Source organism: Pocillopora verrucosa, chromosome 2, assembly GCF_036669915.1.
Source record: "Pocillopora verrucosa isolate sample1 chromosome 2, ASM3666991v2, whole genome shotgun sequence".
NCBI classification, from domain to species: domain Eukaryota; kingdom Metazoa; phylum Cnidaria; class Anthozoa; order Scleractinia; family Pocilloporidae; genus Pocillopora; species Pocillopora verrucosa.
This window is the reverse complement of record NC_089313.1, coordinates 17,954,694-17,972,963: the sequence shown is the minus strand read 5'-3', so window position 1 is coordinate 17,972,963 and position 18,270 is coordinate 17,954,694. Positions and strand designations below refer to the sequence as shown.

Below are 18,270 nucleotides of genomic sequence, written 5' to 3'. Positions count from 1 at the left end.
GGGATTAATGCAGTGTAACCCAGATTTCTCAACATTCCCTTCATGTTGAAAGTTTCCTTTCTTTTTTCCTTTCCTTTACCTTGTAAAAAAATTGTATTCCCTAGAATTCTTACGAGGGACAATTTGGCCTTGTTTTAGCCAAGAAACCTCATTTGGTAATGGCGCTGTTTTCTTTATACTTTTTAGGTTATAAGTTTCATTACTAGCAATGTGGACGTACTTATCATAACACGATGATATCTTTTTGCACAACACAGTGTACACTTTTATGTGATCGATACATCTGTGCGGTCGCTAAGTGCTTGATGGAACATCACTAACTTCGGTGATATCAGCACCTCCCGGATTAACGGGTGCTGCAGGTGTGCCAGCTTGCGCGGGCAAACTAGTAATCCGGGGGTCGTCTGATGCGCTAGCGTTAATCTCCCGTAGTGAAATACTATCCGCAGTGGCAGAGTTTGAATTTTTCTCAATTGTATCTCTATTTTTTTCATTTTCACTCTCAAGAGTTACGCTATCAGAGTCTCGTTGCACGCCCTCCGTGATCGGAGCTTCAGACGATGGTATCAGGTCGGCTATCATCGGAACATCTTCGGAACGAGTCAGTGTATTATCTGTCGTTTTCCCCTCGATAGCAACATCTGCTTGCAAGTCTGGCACGACAGTTTCGGAGGCTTGAATAGGATCTCCTACTGGGGAAGTTACTGAAGTATTATTTTCTTTTTGATGTGGTATCGGAGGTGAAAAGGTCTGCTCTAAAGCAGTTGATACAACATCGGTGTCGGAGCCCGAAGTTTGATCGTTACCTGTGTCGGTTCCCGAAGATCCTTTTGTTTGATGTGAAACTGACGTATTGGCCGAGGAAGTCTGGTAAAAAAGATATTCCAAATTAAGAGGGTGCTATGTTAAGTGAGCAGTTTGTTTTTTAGGCCTGTTGCTGGAACTTGTTTGGTTCCCATGGCAACTTGCCGTTACCTGTTTACAGTATGCTCAATAGTGGAGAGTGGCACTGTGAGAGTGGGGGGGGGGGGGGGGGAAAACTGGAGAATCGTGGTAATGTCAGTGAAACTTGGACATTACAACTTATCAGTTTCACGCCGTTTAAGGGAAGACATGACGTGCAAGATTACCTGTGGCTTGACGAGCTGTTGACAGTACTTCAAAGCCTGATCCAACAGAGACGTTGGGGAGTCTGCTGGTGTGTCCTGACCAAGTTTAAGCGACTCTCCTGAAGCCGACTGTGGTCAAGAAAATTCGTGCATCAATTTTAAAATAGTAACCTGCGTGGGAGGTACTCAAATTAACCAGGGGTGTGTGATTTAGATCGGCACGCGCAAGCAAGGAGTCACACGCGCGCGACTTCTTCGTCCCACGCGTGTGTGCGCTCTTTCACGTGTGTTACTTGCGTTCTTGCCCGCACCTGCCACGCGGGCTAAAAATTGTAGCAAAGGTGCAACACACTTCGGACTATCTAACGAGATGGTTGAATTTCTCAAGTCAAGAGATGCGCATGCTCTTATTAGTCTAGGATTATGTCATATTTCGTTACACTCAACCCGCGGAAGGAGAAGCGCCAATTCTCAAAATGGCTACCGCGCGAAGTTTTGATGTTTCTGAAGACGAAACTACGAGAAAATGCAGTTACCCTGATAATAACTTAAGTATTATAATAGGGAAAATGTTCTCCTTAGATCAATCGCAACTAGATTATCTTCTAAGCTCGAATAGCAATCCCTGATTTTGTAAAAACACAGACTACGAACAGTCTGCACGGACAAGAGCAAACATCTGAGACTTATGAGAGACATAGGCAGTGGAAGGGAGGAGAGGTCGATATAATTTACAAAGGATGGATATGACTTGTTGACGTTTTCACTTTATGAACTGTAAGCTGATTCTCTTTCCTGACGACCGGCCATAAAGTACTCTGTTGGTGGATCCCGAAAAATACGCATGTACCCAAAAGTTTCACACTATTGATAATTTTCTTAATTCTCATTAATCATCATATCAATGACATGTTGAAATTGTAAAAGGAATATGGATACTGATCACTCTTGGAAACATAGACGTTGACAGAGTAACGCGGAGTCAGAAGAAACTCACCTGGGAAGCCGTGAACATCTCAAAGGCCTGTGTCAGTAAACCCTCTGTCGCCTGGGTAAAGCAAACAATACAAATCAACTGAGACGATTTGATGCCAACGTACGCAAGAATTGTGAAGAAAAGAGCCGCAAGAATGGTTAACCTAGGTCAAAAATACTGACTGCATTGGCATTTGTTCCAACGAAGGGCTAGCACTACAGACTTATGAAAATATGCTACAGCGTTTCACCTATCTTTATCAAATTATAGCTAAAAACCAACTAGGTGTTCAACTTGCCCACTGACTTATCACAACAGTCTGCTAAGAAACTGGTAACTTCGTACCTTGACATGGGCCTCGTATCTTTGTCCAGTTTTCCAGCACTCGTATGCATCCATAACCAGTTGGGAAAGTAACGAGACCTCAACCTTCGTAGCCAGAAATAACAAAGAAATAAATTAGCTGAAACCAGCATTTCCTTACAAAAAGAGCCGGGTTTTAACACAATGAACTTCTTCCAATTTTACGTAGTCTAAGCTGGGATTATACTGAATCCAGTTTCTCTGTTTCTTTACACAACAAACTCAAAATAGAGGGACATGATGTGATGATGTGGATGCAAATTTCTGAGATAGAACTGAATAAAAATTTCCTAAAGTATCGAGCGAGGCACATCGTCTTCGTACTCCTCCGGAAAAAAGGGCAAAAGCACAAATGACATAAGTGCCGGGAAGTTCTTTTCTGACGTTCTGACCGGTGAAAAGTAACAAAGAAACTCACTTATTGAAAGCGAATTAGGGATGGAGATTCCTTTAAAATTTGTCTCCTCTGCCTCCTTGAGGAAGCTTTTACAACAATAGCGACCCTATAAAAGCTCTCTGTCAGCAATATGAAATATAGTGCACAGGAGAGAATGAGGTAAGAGACCTGTATCGGCCTCACTCTTAAGGTAATTCCTTTTGAGTTATTTTTAGAAACCCTAATTACGGTACGTGTTCTCATTTCCCACGTCATACCTTAGGGTCCTGCTTGGAAACTCTCACTTTCATTATTTCCAGAGAATACTCAAATGCCTGCAAAGCAAACTTAAGATATGAATATTCTACCCAAAGATACGAAACGAATGCATAGGACATCTTAAATCCATTGGAATGAACTGGAATATTTATCACCTTCTTGGCCAAATAGTTCCTTTCATTGTCCCTCAAGTATTTCCTGACCAAAATTAAAAGAGAAACGATGCTGAGGTTAGTCAGGCTGAAAAACACCATCCACAGGAAACCTTCAGGTAGCTTCTAGTACGAAATTTCCAACCAAAAATTTTAGATGCGAGCATTTATCAACAGTTTCCGCGACTTACTTGCCCGCCTCCGGTGTTCGATAAAGAAGAGCCTGAATGAGTAACAACGTGTCCCACTCGTTTAACTCGCGGAGAACTTCCAGCATCAAAGCTACTGACTTATAGGTGTGTGTGCAAAAACATCCCGGCCTGCAGTGAAATATCATTGGTTAGAATGAAAAGAAATAACATCCAGGAGACCAAAAGATTCAAACAGGGGTCAAAGAGATGGGTCTCCGAACCGACACCACTGAGACAAAGAATGTGTAGAAAAATAAATAAATGACTAAATAATTGAACGTTAAAAAGCGTCATTCGAATCAAACATCTTAGACGTTATCACATTATTATCATATTTTAAACGGTGACCTATTTCAATACCTGTCTATATCTTCTTCTGGAATTCTCCAAAAGGCCTGTTAGAAAAAAAACAAACAAAAAACCAGTCTTTAATATATTTTACCTGCCGTGTGAGCTCACTTTGGAAAAGAGTGAAAGTCTGGGAACGAGAGTCACCGCGCAAGCGTTTATGGGATTATTTTGTAGAGGGGATGCTCAAAACTTTTAAGACAGGGATGACATGTATACGACTATGACTTCGTTTCTGCAGTTTTCAAAAGTAAATGAAATAATTAAAAATCAAACACAAATAGTTTACGATCCTTTTGAAAGCAGAAATTAGTGTCTTTTACAGGAAAACCTTCCACTAAAAATTGTCAGCAGCCTCGCTTGATTTAATGTTTTCGTTAAATTACCGGACAGAAAGTGACAAAAGAATAAATCAGTACCATAAAGATTTCTGTAAGCAGCTCAAACTCCTTACCGAGAACAGGTTTGTTTTGCTTTTCTCGTTGAAAAGTCCTTGAGGCGGGAAGGGAAACGTCTTGCTCTGTCTTGTATTGCTGCCTAACAGTAAATCACGACAGACACTGGTTTCCTACCAGGAACACAATGACTACTTTAATGCAATGTAATGATTAAAAAACCAGAAATTATTGCGTCTTTTTTATGTTCAAGGAAGACTCGTAAAACCCACGCCAGCCAACAGTGCGAATTTCGAAGAGACAACAAGACAAAAGATTGCGTTACCTTATGCTCAGAAGAGTAGTAGTAAACATAAGCCAGGCGATAGCGCGACTTGTGATGCTGAGAAAACCGCCGAAGACAATACTCAAGAGCACGAATACAGAGATCCATGAGTTCTCTCTTCTTTGCCTGCTGTTCCTCTGTCAATGGCGGCTTCGTGTTCTCCATCGGTGTCACGCTAGAAGCGGAAACTCCAGCGGGGTCAGTAGTCGGTGTCACAGAGACAGCAGGAGGCGTCTCTGTCACTGGTTCATCAGGCGATGTTGATAAAATTGCACTGGTATTTTCCGTCATTTCAACATTTTCTGTACCATGAGTAGGAATATCCTCAGTCTCCATCTTTTCTGGTTTACTGTTGACCTCAGTGTCTTCATTCGACATAATATCTTTATCCGTTTTGATTTCTGTATCTTCGAAATTTAGAGTGGACTCAACTGCTTCTTGAGTTTCCTGGTCAGCAGAGCTTTCCTCCAGTTTATCGAGACTCTTAACATTTTCTTCTTGATCCTTGAGTTTGTTTTCCAAGCACGTGACCGATTCCTGTTCCCCGACATGCTCAACTTCCATACCCGTTTCCCCTACACCTTCCTCCGCATTTAATTCTTCAACAGTTTTCCCATCACCAATTACATCTGAGCCAACTAAAGATAGCTCGGTATCTTTGGAACTTTCCATTTCTTCCTCACCCTTGGCACATTGATCAGCATACTTAGAATCATTTTTTTCCGAGGCTTGAAAAGCTTGTTTTGTTTCCAAGCCCTCGCGCTGCTCATTAGAACTAACTTCTAAAGGGGTCTGGGAACTATCCGTGGTCTCCTCTGCAGGTGTAAACCTGCTCGGTTCATTACTCAAGTCAACTTCCATCGGCGTCGGGTCCAAGGATTGTTCACTTTGCGAACCTACCTCAACTTTGTTTGTTGAGACTGTAGGGGCTTCCGCGGCGGAAACCTCCCGGGTGGCGATTTTATGTTCTTCTGCAATGTTATCCTCTGCTTGAGGCGGATTGAAGTCTTCACCTTGTCGGGGCTCAGGAGAAATTACAGAATTGGCTACACCACTTGCCTCAGAGGACTTTGGCTCGCTTTGCTTAGTGTCTTCGAAAACGCTACTTGACAAAGATTCTACGACACGACAACAAAAGAGTTCAGAGACAAGTAGGTTATTGCCCCATGTTTCCTGAGCCCTTAGGCATTTTTGGAAGTTATCCTTTAGCTCCACGCTGAGCCTCGTTTCATCAAAGAAACGACTTTTTTCTCATCACAAAGTTTCAAAGATTTCATTCAATGCAAAACCGATTTTCTCGAAGTAGGAGCAGCGCTAATTCAAATTTTACTGCCAAAGGATACTCGCATTCAATGCTTCCAGGCTCAAACAATTCCTTCCAAAACTTTGTCTCAAATTTGGCGGGTGCATGACACAAACCTGATGTAGTGGACTCGGTCCTGTAGACGTTCCCCGGTCCGATATCAGTGTCAAACTCCGCGTGATAAAAGGGCCCCTTAGACGCTCTCTGAAGATGATCTTCAAGGACACCAACGTCAACATCCGGGAACTTGTCAAAGAGAAGTTTAAGAACTGACACATGGATGCGGAAATAAATCTGCAAGATTTTAGAAGGAGAATGGATTATAGGCTTGGTTAAAATCTCCCCATGATACAAATTACATTGTTCGGTTTCTAAAGACATTGATAATCTTACTTGATGTCAAACAATTGCAGCACTCTCTCTCCTCCCCTCTCCTCTCACCTGGCCCAGCAGATTGTCAGGGAGAGAATTGGTTTCTACTCAAATACAGGCCTTTGTCGACAGAGACAATGCGAAAAGAAATTACTTTACCCGGAACAAAAACACTAAACACTGTTGCTTCCTTTTCAGGATTACAAATAAGTAACAGCAAATTTTCTACCTCCAAAGCTTCCAAGACGTGCTCTGGTGGGGTGTAATAGCTAATTTTCTTCGGATAATTAGTGATGTCGTCATCTAGATATTTCGCACTCTAAATGGATGAAATAAAAAGTTTTAAATCAGAGACACAAATTTTTCCAAACTGACCACATATCGCAAAGTTGATTGAAGCCATTTATCTTGATATGTCACAATATTCTCTTACATAATTTACATGAAATTGTATCGCATCAAAAAGGAGAATCACGAATCAGATCAGTTAGGGCTTAGTTATGGTAATCGAAAATACATCAAAACTGGACGAAAGTGTTCAAAATTGGACACTACAGTCCAAAAATCAGATACTTGTTCTAAAATCGAACCCTAGTGTATAAAATCAGACGCTAGTGTCTAAAATGAGAAAAAGTGTCTAAAACCAGACACTAAGGTTTCAAATCAGACACTAGCGTCTACAATGAGAAAAAGTGTCTAAAACCAGACACTAAGGTCTCAAATCAGACACAAGCGTCTACAATGAGAAAAAGTGTCTAAAACCAGACACTAAGGTCTCAAATCAGACACTAGCGTCTACAATGAGAAAAAGTGTCTAAAACCAGACAATAAGGTCTCAAATCAGACACTAGCGTCTACAATGAGAAAAAAAGTGTCTAAAACCAGACACTAAGGTCTCAAATCAGACACTAGCGTCTACAATGAGAAAAAGTGTCTAAAATCTAACACTAGTGACTTAAATCGGACACTGGTGCCTAGAATTGGACACAAGTGTCTAACATCGGACACCAGTGTCTGATTTTGTGTTTTTGAAGAAGTTGGTTGTTAGCCTCAAGTAGAAGAGAGCAAGCAACCAGGCCACAATTGTTGGAAGGGTGGATAATGCCATCCCCAGGATAAATCTCTACCTGATGCTTAGTGCAATACGTTATGGTAACACTTATCAACTGGATAGCGATTTATCCGTTGGATAGCGTTATCCGCCCTTTGAAAAACTGGGATCAGCTGCCTTTCAAACAAGACCGGTTAGTGTAGATAGAGAAATATCGTTCAAAAGTTTCTCGCCTTTTGATAGTGCTCCAGATAAACACTTGGAGGTTTGTTTAGTTTTTCTGTGATCTTTCCTAAGATATAGTGATGGAGCCAGGGTTCGCCGTCCTCGATGCCGAGCGCAGAAGTGAAGCAGCTCTCAGATAACAGCAACATCTCATCACGTCGCTTAAGCAACGACGCACGGTTGTCGGAGGTCATCTCGTCTTTATCAAACTTATCATTAAAAAACAAAAACAAAAACAAAAGAAAAACAAACAGTAGAATCAAGAAGCTATCCTTTCGGTTTGTTACAGCATCGATACCACTTCCAACATTCACCACTAAAAGTTCGTTTTGTAATACCAGACACAAAAAGGTAGAGAAGGTTTTGGAATAAGGCTGTTACATGCATGTGACACTCGACAATCTGAGTCCACCGTCCACAGTACAACGGCGAGACTTTTTGAAACCAAAACTTCTTACACGTACGTCGACAACAGTCTTATCAACACCGGTATTACCTAATGAAATTAAAAATCGACTTACTAGTATTGCGGGTTTGAATATCATACAATAAACTATTAAAAAATTGCACTTACCTGATTTAACTGCCTGGAGGCATGGGAGTATAGCATGTAACAGAGTGTTCCATACTGCAGAACGAACAGAACAGGAACAATTGATACAACATTGTTACAAGTTATTGAAACAATTTAAATCATCAACTGGCCGTAAAGATGCTCCTCTTTTCTAATACATGTGTCAGACGCAGTGGAGATCTGATATTCAGGTAAAGCGTTTAACCCTTAGAAGGGACTAGCATCTTACTTTCTCCTTAGATTATCAGTGCTGAGTCAAACATTAGGGCCATGAGAATGACGCAAATGATCACCAACTAAGGAAGCTCTTGATTGTTAAACAAATTATCCATGTCAGTAGAGAGCAGTATGGCGAATGTGCCTTCTCATGTTAGAGTATAAAGGGTTACTTTAGTTTTATCAAATTAGTTGATAACGTGAATTGGCCACCGTAAAGACATTCACTCTGACGAGGAGCTGACGCGCAAAACGTCAGCTTTAGAATCTCTTTCCGATGAACAATTCACATTATGAACGCAGTTGACAAAACCAAATTACCTTGCAATACCCCCTATCAACGAAGCTAGAAACTCCCCCCCCCCCTTTATTCATTTGTTGTAAACGGTTACGTACGCTCCATTAAGGAGATTCATGCATTTTTGATGTGAGGAATGAGCTCAAACAAGTTATACAAGGGTTTATTTAAGAGGACTTCTGGGGCGTATGAGAGACCTCCCTTCACCTTCTCCATCAATGAAAACGATAATTTACAAGGAAAAAAACAAACTCCCATGTCCCAAAATACCACTAGGACGCTAGGGTTGGAATCATCAGCCCTCCCCTCCTCTTCCCAGGGGAAATATCTTTCTGAATCAGTTCTTATTTCCTAACCAACCAAATTTAGAATGTGGGAAATAAATAGGCCTTAAAAACCGACAGAAACAGCAATGCAAACACCACTGGATAATGAATAGCTAAAATACCAGTGCATTAAGTTGAATAACATCGCCAAAGAAAGACAAACTACATCCTTCTGCGAAGTTATAACCATTGATTATGTACTTCTGCAGTTTAAACGAAATTACCACTTTAATGGTTAAAGAATGAAATTGCTCAAATTACCTCTTCCCACAAGCTGCTGTTTGATCCGTCAATCTCCAACGCTCTTTTAAAACACCTGAAGAGAAAGATTCACTAGGGATTAATCCGCTGTTACTATCATTACTAAACAATGTCGAGCCGTCAGAAAGGATATTGACGGTGGATAATCTTTTGAAGCGGGACTTACCTGAGAGCTGAGACAGCCAGCTTTTGTATCGGTCCTTCACTTTTAGGTTCACACTAAAAGTCAAGCACATGATCTTTTAAAAAAAAAGTTATGATTGCGACTATTGCTAAAATATGACAACAAATTTTCCACTGGGTATCGATAATAATACGGCTTTGCATTAGGTTTGACTCACTAATTCCTGTGATTGGACTTGAAAGCGCGCAGTATTTTAATAATAGACCAATCAGATGCAAGATTAACACCAATCCTGCCTTCGTCACTCGTACTCCCTGCGCTTATGGCCGGATGGCGCTGTGTGAAATTTTCCTTTGCTCTGATTGGCTGTTGTAAATAGTGTGGTTTCCCTTTTACGATGCTCAATTTTGAAGCGCTTTAAGTTTCAATGAACAGCAGATTAACAATTTACCGCGTTTAACTTGTTTTCCAGTCTCCTTTTACGAGCGAGAGCCATAGCGGCCCAGGTATCAGCTCTGTCGGGCTGGACAGATACATCGTGCATGTAGAACTTGAGGGCTTTGCTGGAAAGAACAGAAATGATGATAGTTTGACATCCACTACAACTTTCATAGTCACTTTAAGCTAGGCAGCTTTGGTTTTCAGAGAGCTATATCTAAAAAGGCAAACATCATGATTCTTTTTGTTTCAATTTATATTCCTGACTTTACTGACTTTAAAATCACTCAATCCGAACTCTTCAACTAACCTCGCAGTAGCCCTGCGCTTGGCTTGGCTCACCTAAAATGCGCCAAAATATTTCGCATTTTCCGCGGCCTTCAACTAACCAAGAATTGGTATTTTAGTAAAATCTGTTTTTAACTCTAGTGTGGCGTCAAGTTTACACTACCCACCTAAATTCTTTGTTCTTGAAGTAGAAATCAGCGAGGAGATAAAATATTTCATTTATCACAGGTCTGTGGAGAAAAGAAAAAAAAAAGCGGTACATATAAGTCAGCTTAGCACACTGAAGAATTACAGAGATCAGAAATGAGCACATTGCTCACCTTTTAACGCCTACGAGACGATCAGGCAACTTGGGGATTGGCTCATCTCCGCCCTCAATAAACGACTGGACGCTTTCAAAACTGATAGCTGTTGAAAAAAATTTAAATCCCACAATGCGAATTGAGAACATCCCGACGGCAATTACACGAAATGACTACTGTGAGAGCTAATTGACTCTAAAAAGAGACAGAGGTTCGCGCACAGATAGACCTAGAGACAGGTAAAACAAAAAACAAGGTAATATAGCCTGGCAAACAGCCTGGCAAACAAAAAGACAGACTGAAAACCTGGCAGACTGACTATGTGACGATGAGACTCGTTGTAAACAAAGACACAGGGACATCAACATTAAACCCTCCAAAATATAAAGATAAAAAGGCCAAGAGGAGTAATGGGAGGATAAAATTCGTGCCAAGTTCTGATCAAACAGTAGGATTTCACACTTGAAAGGCAGATTAATGTTTTAAAAGAGGACAAACCTTCAAGTTCCTGCTGTGGGATTACCAACGTTATTCTGCGGAGGAGATTCTGTACCTGTAACAAACCAGGCACGTCCAGCATTACAGACAGGGTCAACTACTTTATGGTCAGCGATTCATCTAACCAAACATACTTTTGCGCACGAAATTGCTGGCAGCATTTGCAAATAGGTAAATGACATCTACAGTTTTTCGTCTTTATCGCGAACACCCTCCTGACTGTAATTTTCTTGTAGCATAACGCCGCGTCACAATAGCCACGAATGATATGATAGTAATGATAACAAGTAAAGAAAGTGATCCTTGTAGATGAGCCGCAGTTAACCCTTTCAATCCTAAGATCGGTGGGCATATTCCCGCTACTGTTTTCGATACAATTCCAACGGTACTGACAAGGAGAATTTCTTCAACAATCAAGAGCCTCTCTGATGGGTGATCATTTCCCCTTAGTCTCATGGCCTTAATGTTTGATTCATCAGTGATATTGTAAGGAGGAATAACATGCCGATAACTCTTAGGGGTTAAAAGATCAGAGAAATCGCAAGAAGAAGCCTGAAATATCCAGGCTTCGACGGGATTCGAACCCAAGCCTCCTAGAGAGAAAATTGGCGCGTCTACCAACTGAGCTACGATGCCACACATTTGGAGCGAGGAGAAGTTAGTCCTTTGTTTCCGTATAAGAGTCTCACAAATATATTGCTTACAAAAAAACGACAGAGAAGATAGAAATGATAGTACAAGGAGCGATCAGTGATCGTGTTACCTCTGCCGAGATAGTGTTGGATTTACTGTCAAACGTGGGAGGCTGTGGGGGCTTGAAGTAATCAAATACTCCGACTGAGTTGCTCCACGTCAGCGCGATCTGAACCAGCAACAAAAACAAAAAATAATTGATAAATTGCCCAATTCAATTAGTGTGAGGCTTCTTCTTTCTCTTCCCAATTTCCCCCCTTGAGGGTTATGAAGGGAAGAGAAATGAAAGGGCATAGAGGAAAGAGGACCAATTCTTACTTTCGAAACAAGAAAAAAAAAATGGGCAGGAGATTCAAAACCATACCTGAGAGGAATTGTGTTCCTGTAAGCCGCGAGCCTTGAGAAAAAGAAACAATGTTAGTAGTTGTATCTTAGTACCGCTCGAAATTGAAAGGAGAATAGATTGGCACGTAAAACAAAAGCCTGGGACAATATCCATTGCAAATCAGAAATTTCAGTAAATACAGAAGCCTTGAGTTATAGCAGATTGTGAAGCACTTCGTCTGCAATCATTAACAAAGGTACCTCAGACGCTGAGTTGAAAACAGTTCCTTGACAAAGTTCTTTGATTTTAAAAGTTCTTAATCGATTTGTAAGCGCCCCTTTCCTTAAACGATATCGAGAGGGGAAGCGAGCTGCCAAGTAAGGGTAAAAAGTTAACATTCCAAGACGTGTGTCACTGATTGAAGGCGAACAGGCCGCCACACTGCAACACAAGGAACCTTTCGCTAGTAGACAAAAATTCGTCAAAACGAAAGTTTCACACCTTCGCTTTCTTAGAAGGATGGCCATAAAGACAAAGGAAACACTGCTCAAGATCACGAACCATCTCCTGTAAAAAACAAACAAGCGGACACCTATATATGAAAGTCAAGCATTTCGATTTATTCTCCTGAGTTACATTGCTGAAAAAATAAGACCTAACATTGCAAAACCAATCACACGAGCCGGGAAGGTGCTAAGAGCCAATAAGAACTTGATAAATAAACACGTGACGAGGTGAAAGCGGGAAAACAAATGGGGTCACCTCAAATCATGATCATCTTGGTCTTGCGACTGATAAGCCCACTAAACGTGTTTAGGTAATAGATAGAACAAACCTCTCTGGCGGGAACCGTCGCTTTGGCGAGCTCCTTTGTCAGAACCTCCACTTTAAGCAACAGAAAAACTCCCTCGTTATTACAACACCAGCCACGTCTTAAAGAAGAGGAAAGATAATGGCAGTTTGAGGAGAAACAGACAGATAACTGTTGAATGAAATAACATTTAAAAAGACTTCCACCGAAGGTATGTCTCGGAGTGACCAATGATTATGCTTTTGCTGAGATGACACCAGAAGATATCGAGGTATACCTTCCTACCTTATGAAACTCTTCCCTGTGACTACAGATTGTCTTCCTTACCTTCCGAGATGTTCATGTGCTATGCGCAGAAACTGTAGCGATGGAGATAGGTTACTTGCAGGCACCTCACGTATCACATCACCGCCGCTCATATTGCTGTCAGTATTTAGTGTTTCAGGCATTGGGGAGTCTTCAGGCGGAGGAACAGTCGGAGGTGCACATGTCTTTGACGAACTGTCCACTGTCTCATTGTACTTCTCTTGACTGAAAGTGAGAAATCAAGATAATTATGTGGTATAGTAAAGCAGCAGTGTGTATTATTCATGCTACCCATTTTTCTGTAAAGCTGAATCAATCTAAACTTACTGTTCAGTGATTTTGTAGAGTAGTACCCAAGGTTTCGCAGTTGCTAACGGTGGATCAGAACTACTGTCGGAAGAGTTCATGGATGCCTCTAGAACCTGAAAGCAAAGAGACGAACATAGTGTTTTTACGTCTTGGAACAAATCACCGCAAGGTGCGTTGCGTGAACAGGGTTTATACTCTTTCCAAATCATAACATTCTATGACTTTCTCTAACCTTTCTCGAGGACCTTCTTGACCTACAAGTACTCAAGACACTATAACCTTCGACCTTAGACTGACTGGCATCTAACTTCTCCTAACACACATTGAAGTCACGAGAATAACGGAAGTCCTTTATTGTTCAACAAATTCTCCTTGTCAGCACCATAGGAAATGTGTAGAGATCAGTATGGAGAATATGCATATTGATGTTAGGGTGTAAGGGGGGTTAAGTTTCTCTCTACCTTGACGATGTTGTTAGTCAGTCTACACAGTTTATCCTGAGGAATCTTGTCCAGTATGTTATCACCTTCCTGAATACTCCTTTAAGGAAGAAACCAAGAGAAATTGCACACTTTTTCGTTGCATGCTAAACGTAAACACGCTACGATCTCCACTCCAAGAACGATACTCAATACAACAAATTACATCTTAGCTTGGAAAATACAAGTTACGGATTCTAATCAACTTCTCTGTTCTACTGGATAAAAACGTTTACACATTTCTAACAAACAGATTTTGATCTTGATATCTTGATATAATAGAACAAACAAAACGACAACATATTCTTCTGAAGGTGTATTATAACCGCCTAGTTCTGAGAGCTTCGTATTTCATCTGAACAACATGCTCTGGTTGACGATTTTCGTACGTTCTATTGACTTTCTGCTCTTAAGTGTAATGGAAATGTTGGGAGATTCATAAGCTGATTACTTTAGAAAGTCAGAGTCAATCACAGGCATGGTGCCAGACCTCACCTATCAATGCAACCAAAGAGCCTGGAGAGAGTAGTGGACCAGGCCTCGCAAGGACTCATCTGTGACACGGCCTCGTTCAGGGCTATCTCGGAACACGTGAGACATCGCTAACAAAGGATATTGAACATGTGAGGTATTGGTAACAACACAAAATGAACATGTGATGTAAAAAGGTGAGACTTTGCTGACTAAACTCCGGAAAAAAACGTATGAGCTGTTGAAAAAAGGCATTAAATCACAGTGACTCCACTGATGACGTTGAACATATTACTTTGGTGGTAAACCAAGGAGGGGAGGGGGTGGGGTGGGGTGGGGTGGGGTGGCTAAAAGGAGAGGGTGAAGCAGACACAGGTTGCAACTTGAATATTAGGGCTTTTGCCTTGAATACGTTTACATACGAATGTAAAATTAAAAGACGGCAAAAGTTTTAAAGAATTTACACTCACTAAGCGTCACGTCGCATCTTGATCACGTGCCTAAACTATAAAACAAGGTTTCGTCATGGAGAGAGAGAGTTTTTGAACTGTACTTATAGAAATTCCTGTTTAATATCGTGAAGTGCAAACTCAGTCGCGAACCCACAAAGAGCAGAGGAGCTAAGTCACCTTATAAAATTGACTAAGTGATTGTGTGCAATTATGTCGGACAAAAACATTGGTCTCATACCAAGTTCAGTGACAGGTAAAGGTATTGTAACCACAATGTATTCCACAGCAAACTCTAGATAGACATAATCGTAAAGGTTCACAAACCTCGTAATCCTTGAGCTTAATAAGCGAGTCCTGTAGTAGCAGCAGCTGAGCCGGTCTCTCAGGTATAGACATGCCGAGTTCACCAACCTGCCGATGAAGAAAGAGTAAAGTTATTTGAAAACGTAATTCAGTTGTGAACTCAAATTTGTACCTGTGTCCATTGCAAATTTACGTTAATATAAGATAACTAAAAGTAATCGTTCGATCAGTCTTTTTTGCTAAGTCGATGCTTTCTTTAAAACAGAAGCTGAAACACTCATTTCTTGCGCATTAATGTTACAGCGGATTTCAAAGAAGTGTCGCAAAACCCGGCAAAATCAAAAGAATCGCAAGAGCCAATCAGAGGAATTGAACCATCACAAGGAGCCAATAAGATCGCAAAGTAAAACCAAGTAAGCTACTTAAAGCGCGGGAAAACACAACATATACTGTTAGTGATCATACCTTGGTTTTAGGCTGTGGTTGATGGAGTGTGGGCATCAGAAGTTGAACCACATCTTCATAATAACCTGACTCGTACAAACGGTGAACCTGGACACACAACAAGACGAATGATATGATTCACTGGATGAAGAGATTGTTCAGTGACAAAGAAATGAGCAAATTAAACAACAAGTGAAACAAAATAAATATCCCACTATCGAGCGAATGAACGAGCGGATGAACCAACCAATTAACTAACAAATGAAAGAAAGAAAGGACAAAAGAAAAAAAGATATAGCGAAGGAAGAGAAATGTAAACTGGACCGGCAGAAATTGATGTCTGAATCCTCATTTCTATACAAAGTGACATTAACAATTGAAAGTGAAACAAAGGATACTGATTGTACTAAAAAAGATAGAGTCTCTTAAAGAATTTATTTCTGAGAAACGAAAGAAAAGAAAAAATACATAAAAAGATAAGAATTTATGTGCGCCTCTTTTTTGGCTTCGTGTCTCTTGCACTAATGATACACATTGCGAGCATACCTCTTCTAATGACTGACACCTTTGTAGCGACTCTAACTTCTTCTGGACTTGATCTTTGAAAGAAAAAAAGCAGATAAAGGGCGCGCAATACGTGGAAGAAAATGTGTAACTAAAAACATCTCCATGTGCTCGTGAAGAACCAGCTAGAACGACTCAGATTATTGAAAAGCAAATCAGAGGTTAATGACACAACTTTAAGACTCAGCCAGAATGTCCAACGATAAAATCAAGGAATTTAATAATGACTTAACAAAAGTAGACTCTAAAATCTCCTTCATGCAACATTAAATAAAGCGGCCAGTGATGACAGTCACCATGACCCGACGAAGCACGTTTCACTTTTGTGTGAAAATTAATCCCAAATTGCATTGGTTTGCTTTCTTCTGATTGGTCTGGAAAACTCGCGCCGCTTTCTCCACCAATCAGATGCAAAACTAAAACCAATCGCGACTTGGTCACCAGCGTTTTCCCGCGCTTAAGGCAGTTTTCTTGTTTTCATGTTGAGTTCTCGTTGGCTCTTAGGGTATTTTGCTTCGCTCTGATTGTTCGTTGTGATTATTTTGGTTTTGGTTGAACGTCACTTACTCGAAAAGCGCTATTTTACCTAAGAGGCATAGGAATATAAAAGATATCGCGTACCGATTGTAACAAGGTTATCAACTTTACAGTTCACTAGCTTGACGGTGGTGGGTCCCTCAATAGAATTGACCTTTAGCTCTAAGAACTTTGAAGTCTGAGGAGAGAAAGTATTCATGACTGAAAAATAATACAGAATTTATAGCGTGGTTGAATCTTTTTTTACATACAAAATAGTTGAACTGCTGGGAAACAAGAGGTATTTGCAACTCTACCAAACGATTCGAAATGCGGCGGCAATTTTCCCTCGCTACTTTTTCAAAGTCTGATCGTCCGTCACGTAAGTGAAAAGAAATGGCCACACTTAGCCTCTACTTTTTTTTTTTTTCGTTGATTTACATTTTGATTCGCTCGACGTACAAAGCTGGGAAATGGAAGCTGTTCGTGGTCTACGCCTTTATGAGGTTGGGGAGCTTAACTCACCCTGTCTAGGTACATCATGGCATAATCCATTTGACCTTGTAGCATAAGATATCTTGCTCGCATCCAGTTTACTGCATGAAACAAAAGTGACAACTAGGTTTATTTCAAAAAGTGTCTACGACTACAATGACATTTAACCCTTTGAACCCTAATGGCGGCTGACATATAATTTCTCCCGACAGTATCACGCTTAAATCAAATATAAAAGTCGCGAGGATAGAGGAAATGATCACAAATCAAAGAAGAAGAACAAATTACCCCAGTCAGCACCTTAGGAAATGTAAAGAAAATGCATACAGATGTATCAGGAGAAAAGAGAGATAAGTACTTCTAGTACATAATTAGCACTCAAGGGTAACTTGACTCTGATGATGCCTTTTCTTCATTGAAACATCAGTCAACGTTACCGTCAACAGTTCCAGTAAGGTCTCTCCTCACAGGGGCGATCACATTACACAAGACCAGCTGTTTTCAGCCTTTCTACCCAAATTATTTCAGTTATGTTCACGGACTATTTCTCCTCAAATAAAATTAGCAGCTTTCAAAGGAACACCATAATATCTTCACAAGTGATGCAATTACCTCTAATGGCCATTTCTAAAGTGAAGTCTCCATGAATGCTCTGATCACAGCTAATACGGTGAAGATACTCCACATCTGTTGCCAAATACTGACTGGAAAACCCGCCGACTTTCCACGGCGAGACAACAACACCACCGCTATAAAATAACAACAACAACCCTCCTGGTTCATTTCCGCAGCGGTTTGAACCAGAGGGCTTACATCTGCGGGCGAAAATGGACACCCCCCCCCCCTCATCTAATATTGCCTCTGTCCAACAAGAAGTACAGCTGAAAACTGAATGCTGGTGAAAAGCAAGGGGAGACAATTTGCGCTGGAATAGCATCCTTGGAGAAGATAAGAAGCAACTTTCCTACTTAATTCACGCTACTAACAAAAACTGACAGAAACTCTGGTGATAATGAGTGACTTGAATCGTGAGGAAGACAACTTTTTTTTCCCAAGGAACCAACAAATCATACAATTAATTCTCAATCAATGATTATATAAATGGAAGAAAGAATCAACAAGTGACTGAAAATGTAAAAAAACAAACAAACAATCAGCAGAATATAAACAAGACAGGCCACACACACTAACCCGCGCGGTGAACTGGCAGGTGAGAGGCTAGATGAGGATTTTGACTTCGCTGTGAGGAGTTTGTCAAGCGTCAACTCACTGGCCACAAGTACAAGCTGATAACAAATAAAAAAACTTGTTG

The 18,270-nt window shown here is 40.8% G+C and overlaps 1 protein-coding gene across 1 annotated transcript in view; it reads right to left on the bottom strand.

Annotated features, from left to right (window-relative positions):
• Positions 1-109: 109 nt before the first annotated feature.
• The window catches only part of LOC131790738 (calcineurin-binding protein cabin-1), a 28,842-nt gene continuing 10,681 nt past the window's right edge, over positions 110-18,270 (bottom strand). Inside the window, exons 22-56 of the mRNA XM_066162051.1 lie at positions 18,150-18,244; positions 17,571-17,707; positions 16,989-17,059; positions 16,569-16,662; positions 15,930-15,982; positions 15,405-15,491; positions 14,961-15,047; positions 14,209-14,315; positions 13,696-13,774; positions 13,253-13,347; positions 12,947-13,150; positions 12,644-12,740; positions 12,310-12,375; positions 11,848-11,880; positions 11,554-11,652; positions 10,791-10,845; positions 10,311-10,398; positions 10,158-10,220; positions 9,716-9,827; positions 9,307-9,359; positions 9,141-9,195; positions 8,040-8,093; positions 7,474-7,674; positions 6,419-6,508; positions 5,934-6,111; positions 4,515-5,632; positions 4,249-4,362; positions 3,807-3,841; positions 3,447-3,575; positions 3,259-3,301; positions 3,103-3,159; positions 2,431-2,514; positions 2,107-2,157; positions 1,131-1,238; positions 110-867 (exon numbers count right to left, since the gene is read on the bottom strand). Of these exons, the coding sequence (XP_066018148.1) occupies positions 295-867; positions 1,131-1,238; positions 2,107-2,157; positions 2,431-2,514; positions 3,103-3,159; positions 3,259-3,301; positions 3,447-3,575; positions 3,807-3,841; positions 4,249-4,362; positions 4,515-5,632; positions 5,934-6,111; positions 6,419-6,508; positions 7,474-7,674; positions 8,040-8,093; positions 9,141-9,195; positions 9,307-9,359; positions 9,716-9,827; positions 10,158-10,220; positions 10,311-10,398; positions 10,791-10,845; positions 11,554-11,652; positions 11,848-11,880; positions 12,310-12,375; positions 12,644-12,740; positions 12,947-13,150; positions 13,253-13,347; positions 13,696-13,774; positions 14,209-14,315; positions 14,961-15,047; positions 15,405-15,491; positions 15,930-15,982; positions 16,569-16,662; positions 16,989-17,059; positions 17,571-17,707; positions 18,150-18,244 (4,665 nt within the window). The 3' untranslated portion in view covers positions 110-294. The remainder of the gene's footprint in view (positions 868-1,130; positions 1,239-2,106; positions 2,158-2,430; positions 2,515-3,102; positions 3,160-3,258; positions 3,302-3,446; positions 3,576-3,806; positions 3,842-4,248; positions 4,363-4,514; positions 5,633-5,933; positions 6,112-6,418; positions 6,509-7,473; positions 7,675-8,039; positions 8,094-9,140; positions 9,196-9,306; positions 9,360-9,715; positions 9,828-10,157; positions 10,221-10,310; positions 10,399-10,790; positions 10,846-11,553; positions 11,653-11,847; positions 11,881-12,309; positions 12,376-12,643; positions 12,741-12,946; positions 13,151-13,252; positions 13,348-13,695; positions 13,775-14,208; positions 14,316-14,960; positions 15,048-15,404; positions 15,492-15,929; positions 15,983-16,568; positions 16,663-16,988; positions 17,060-17,570; positions 17,708-18,149; positions 18,245-18,270) is intronic.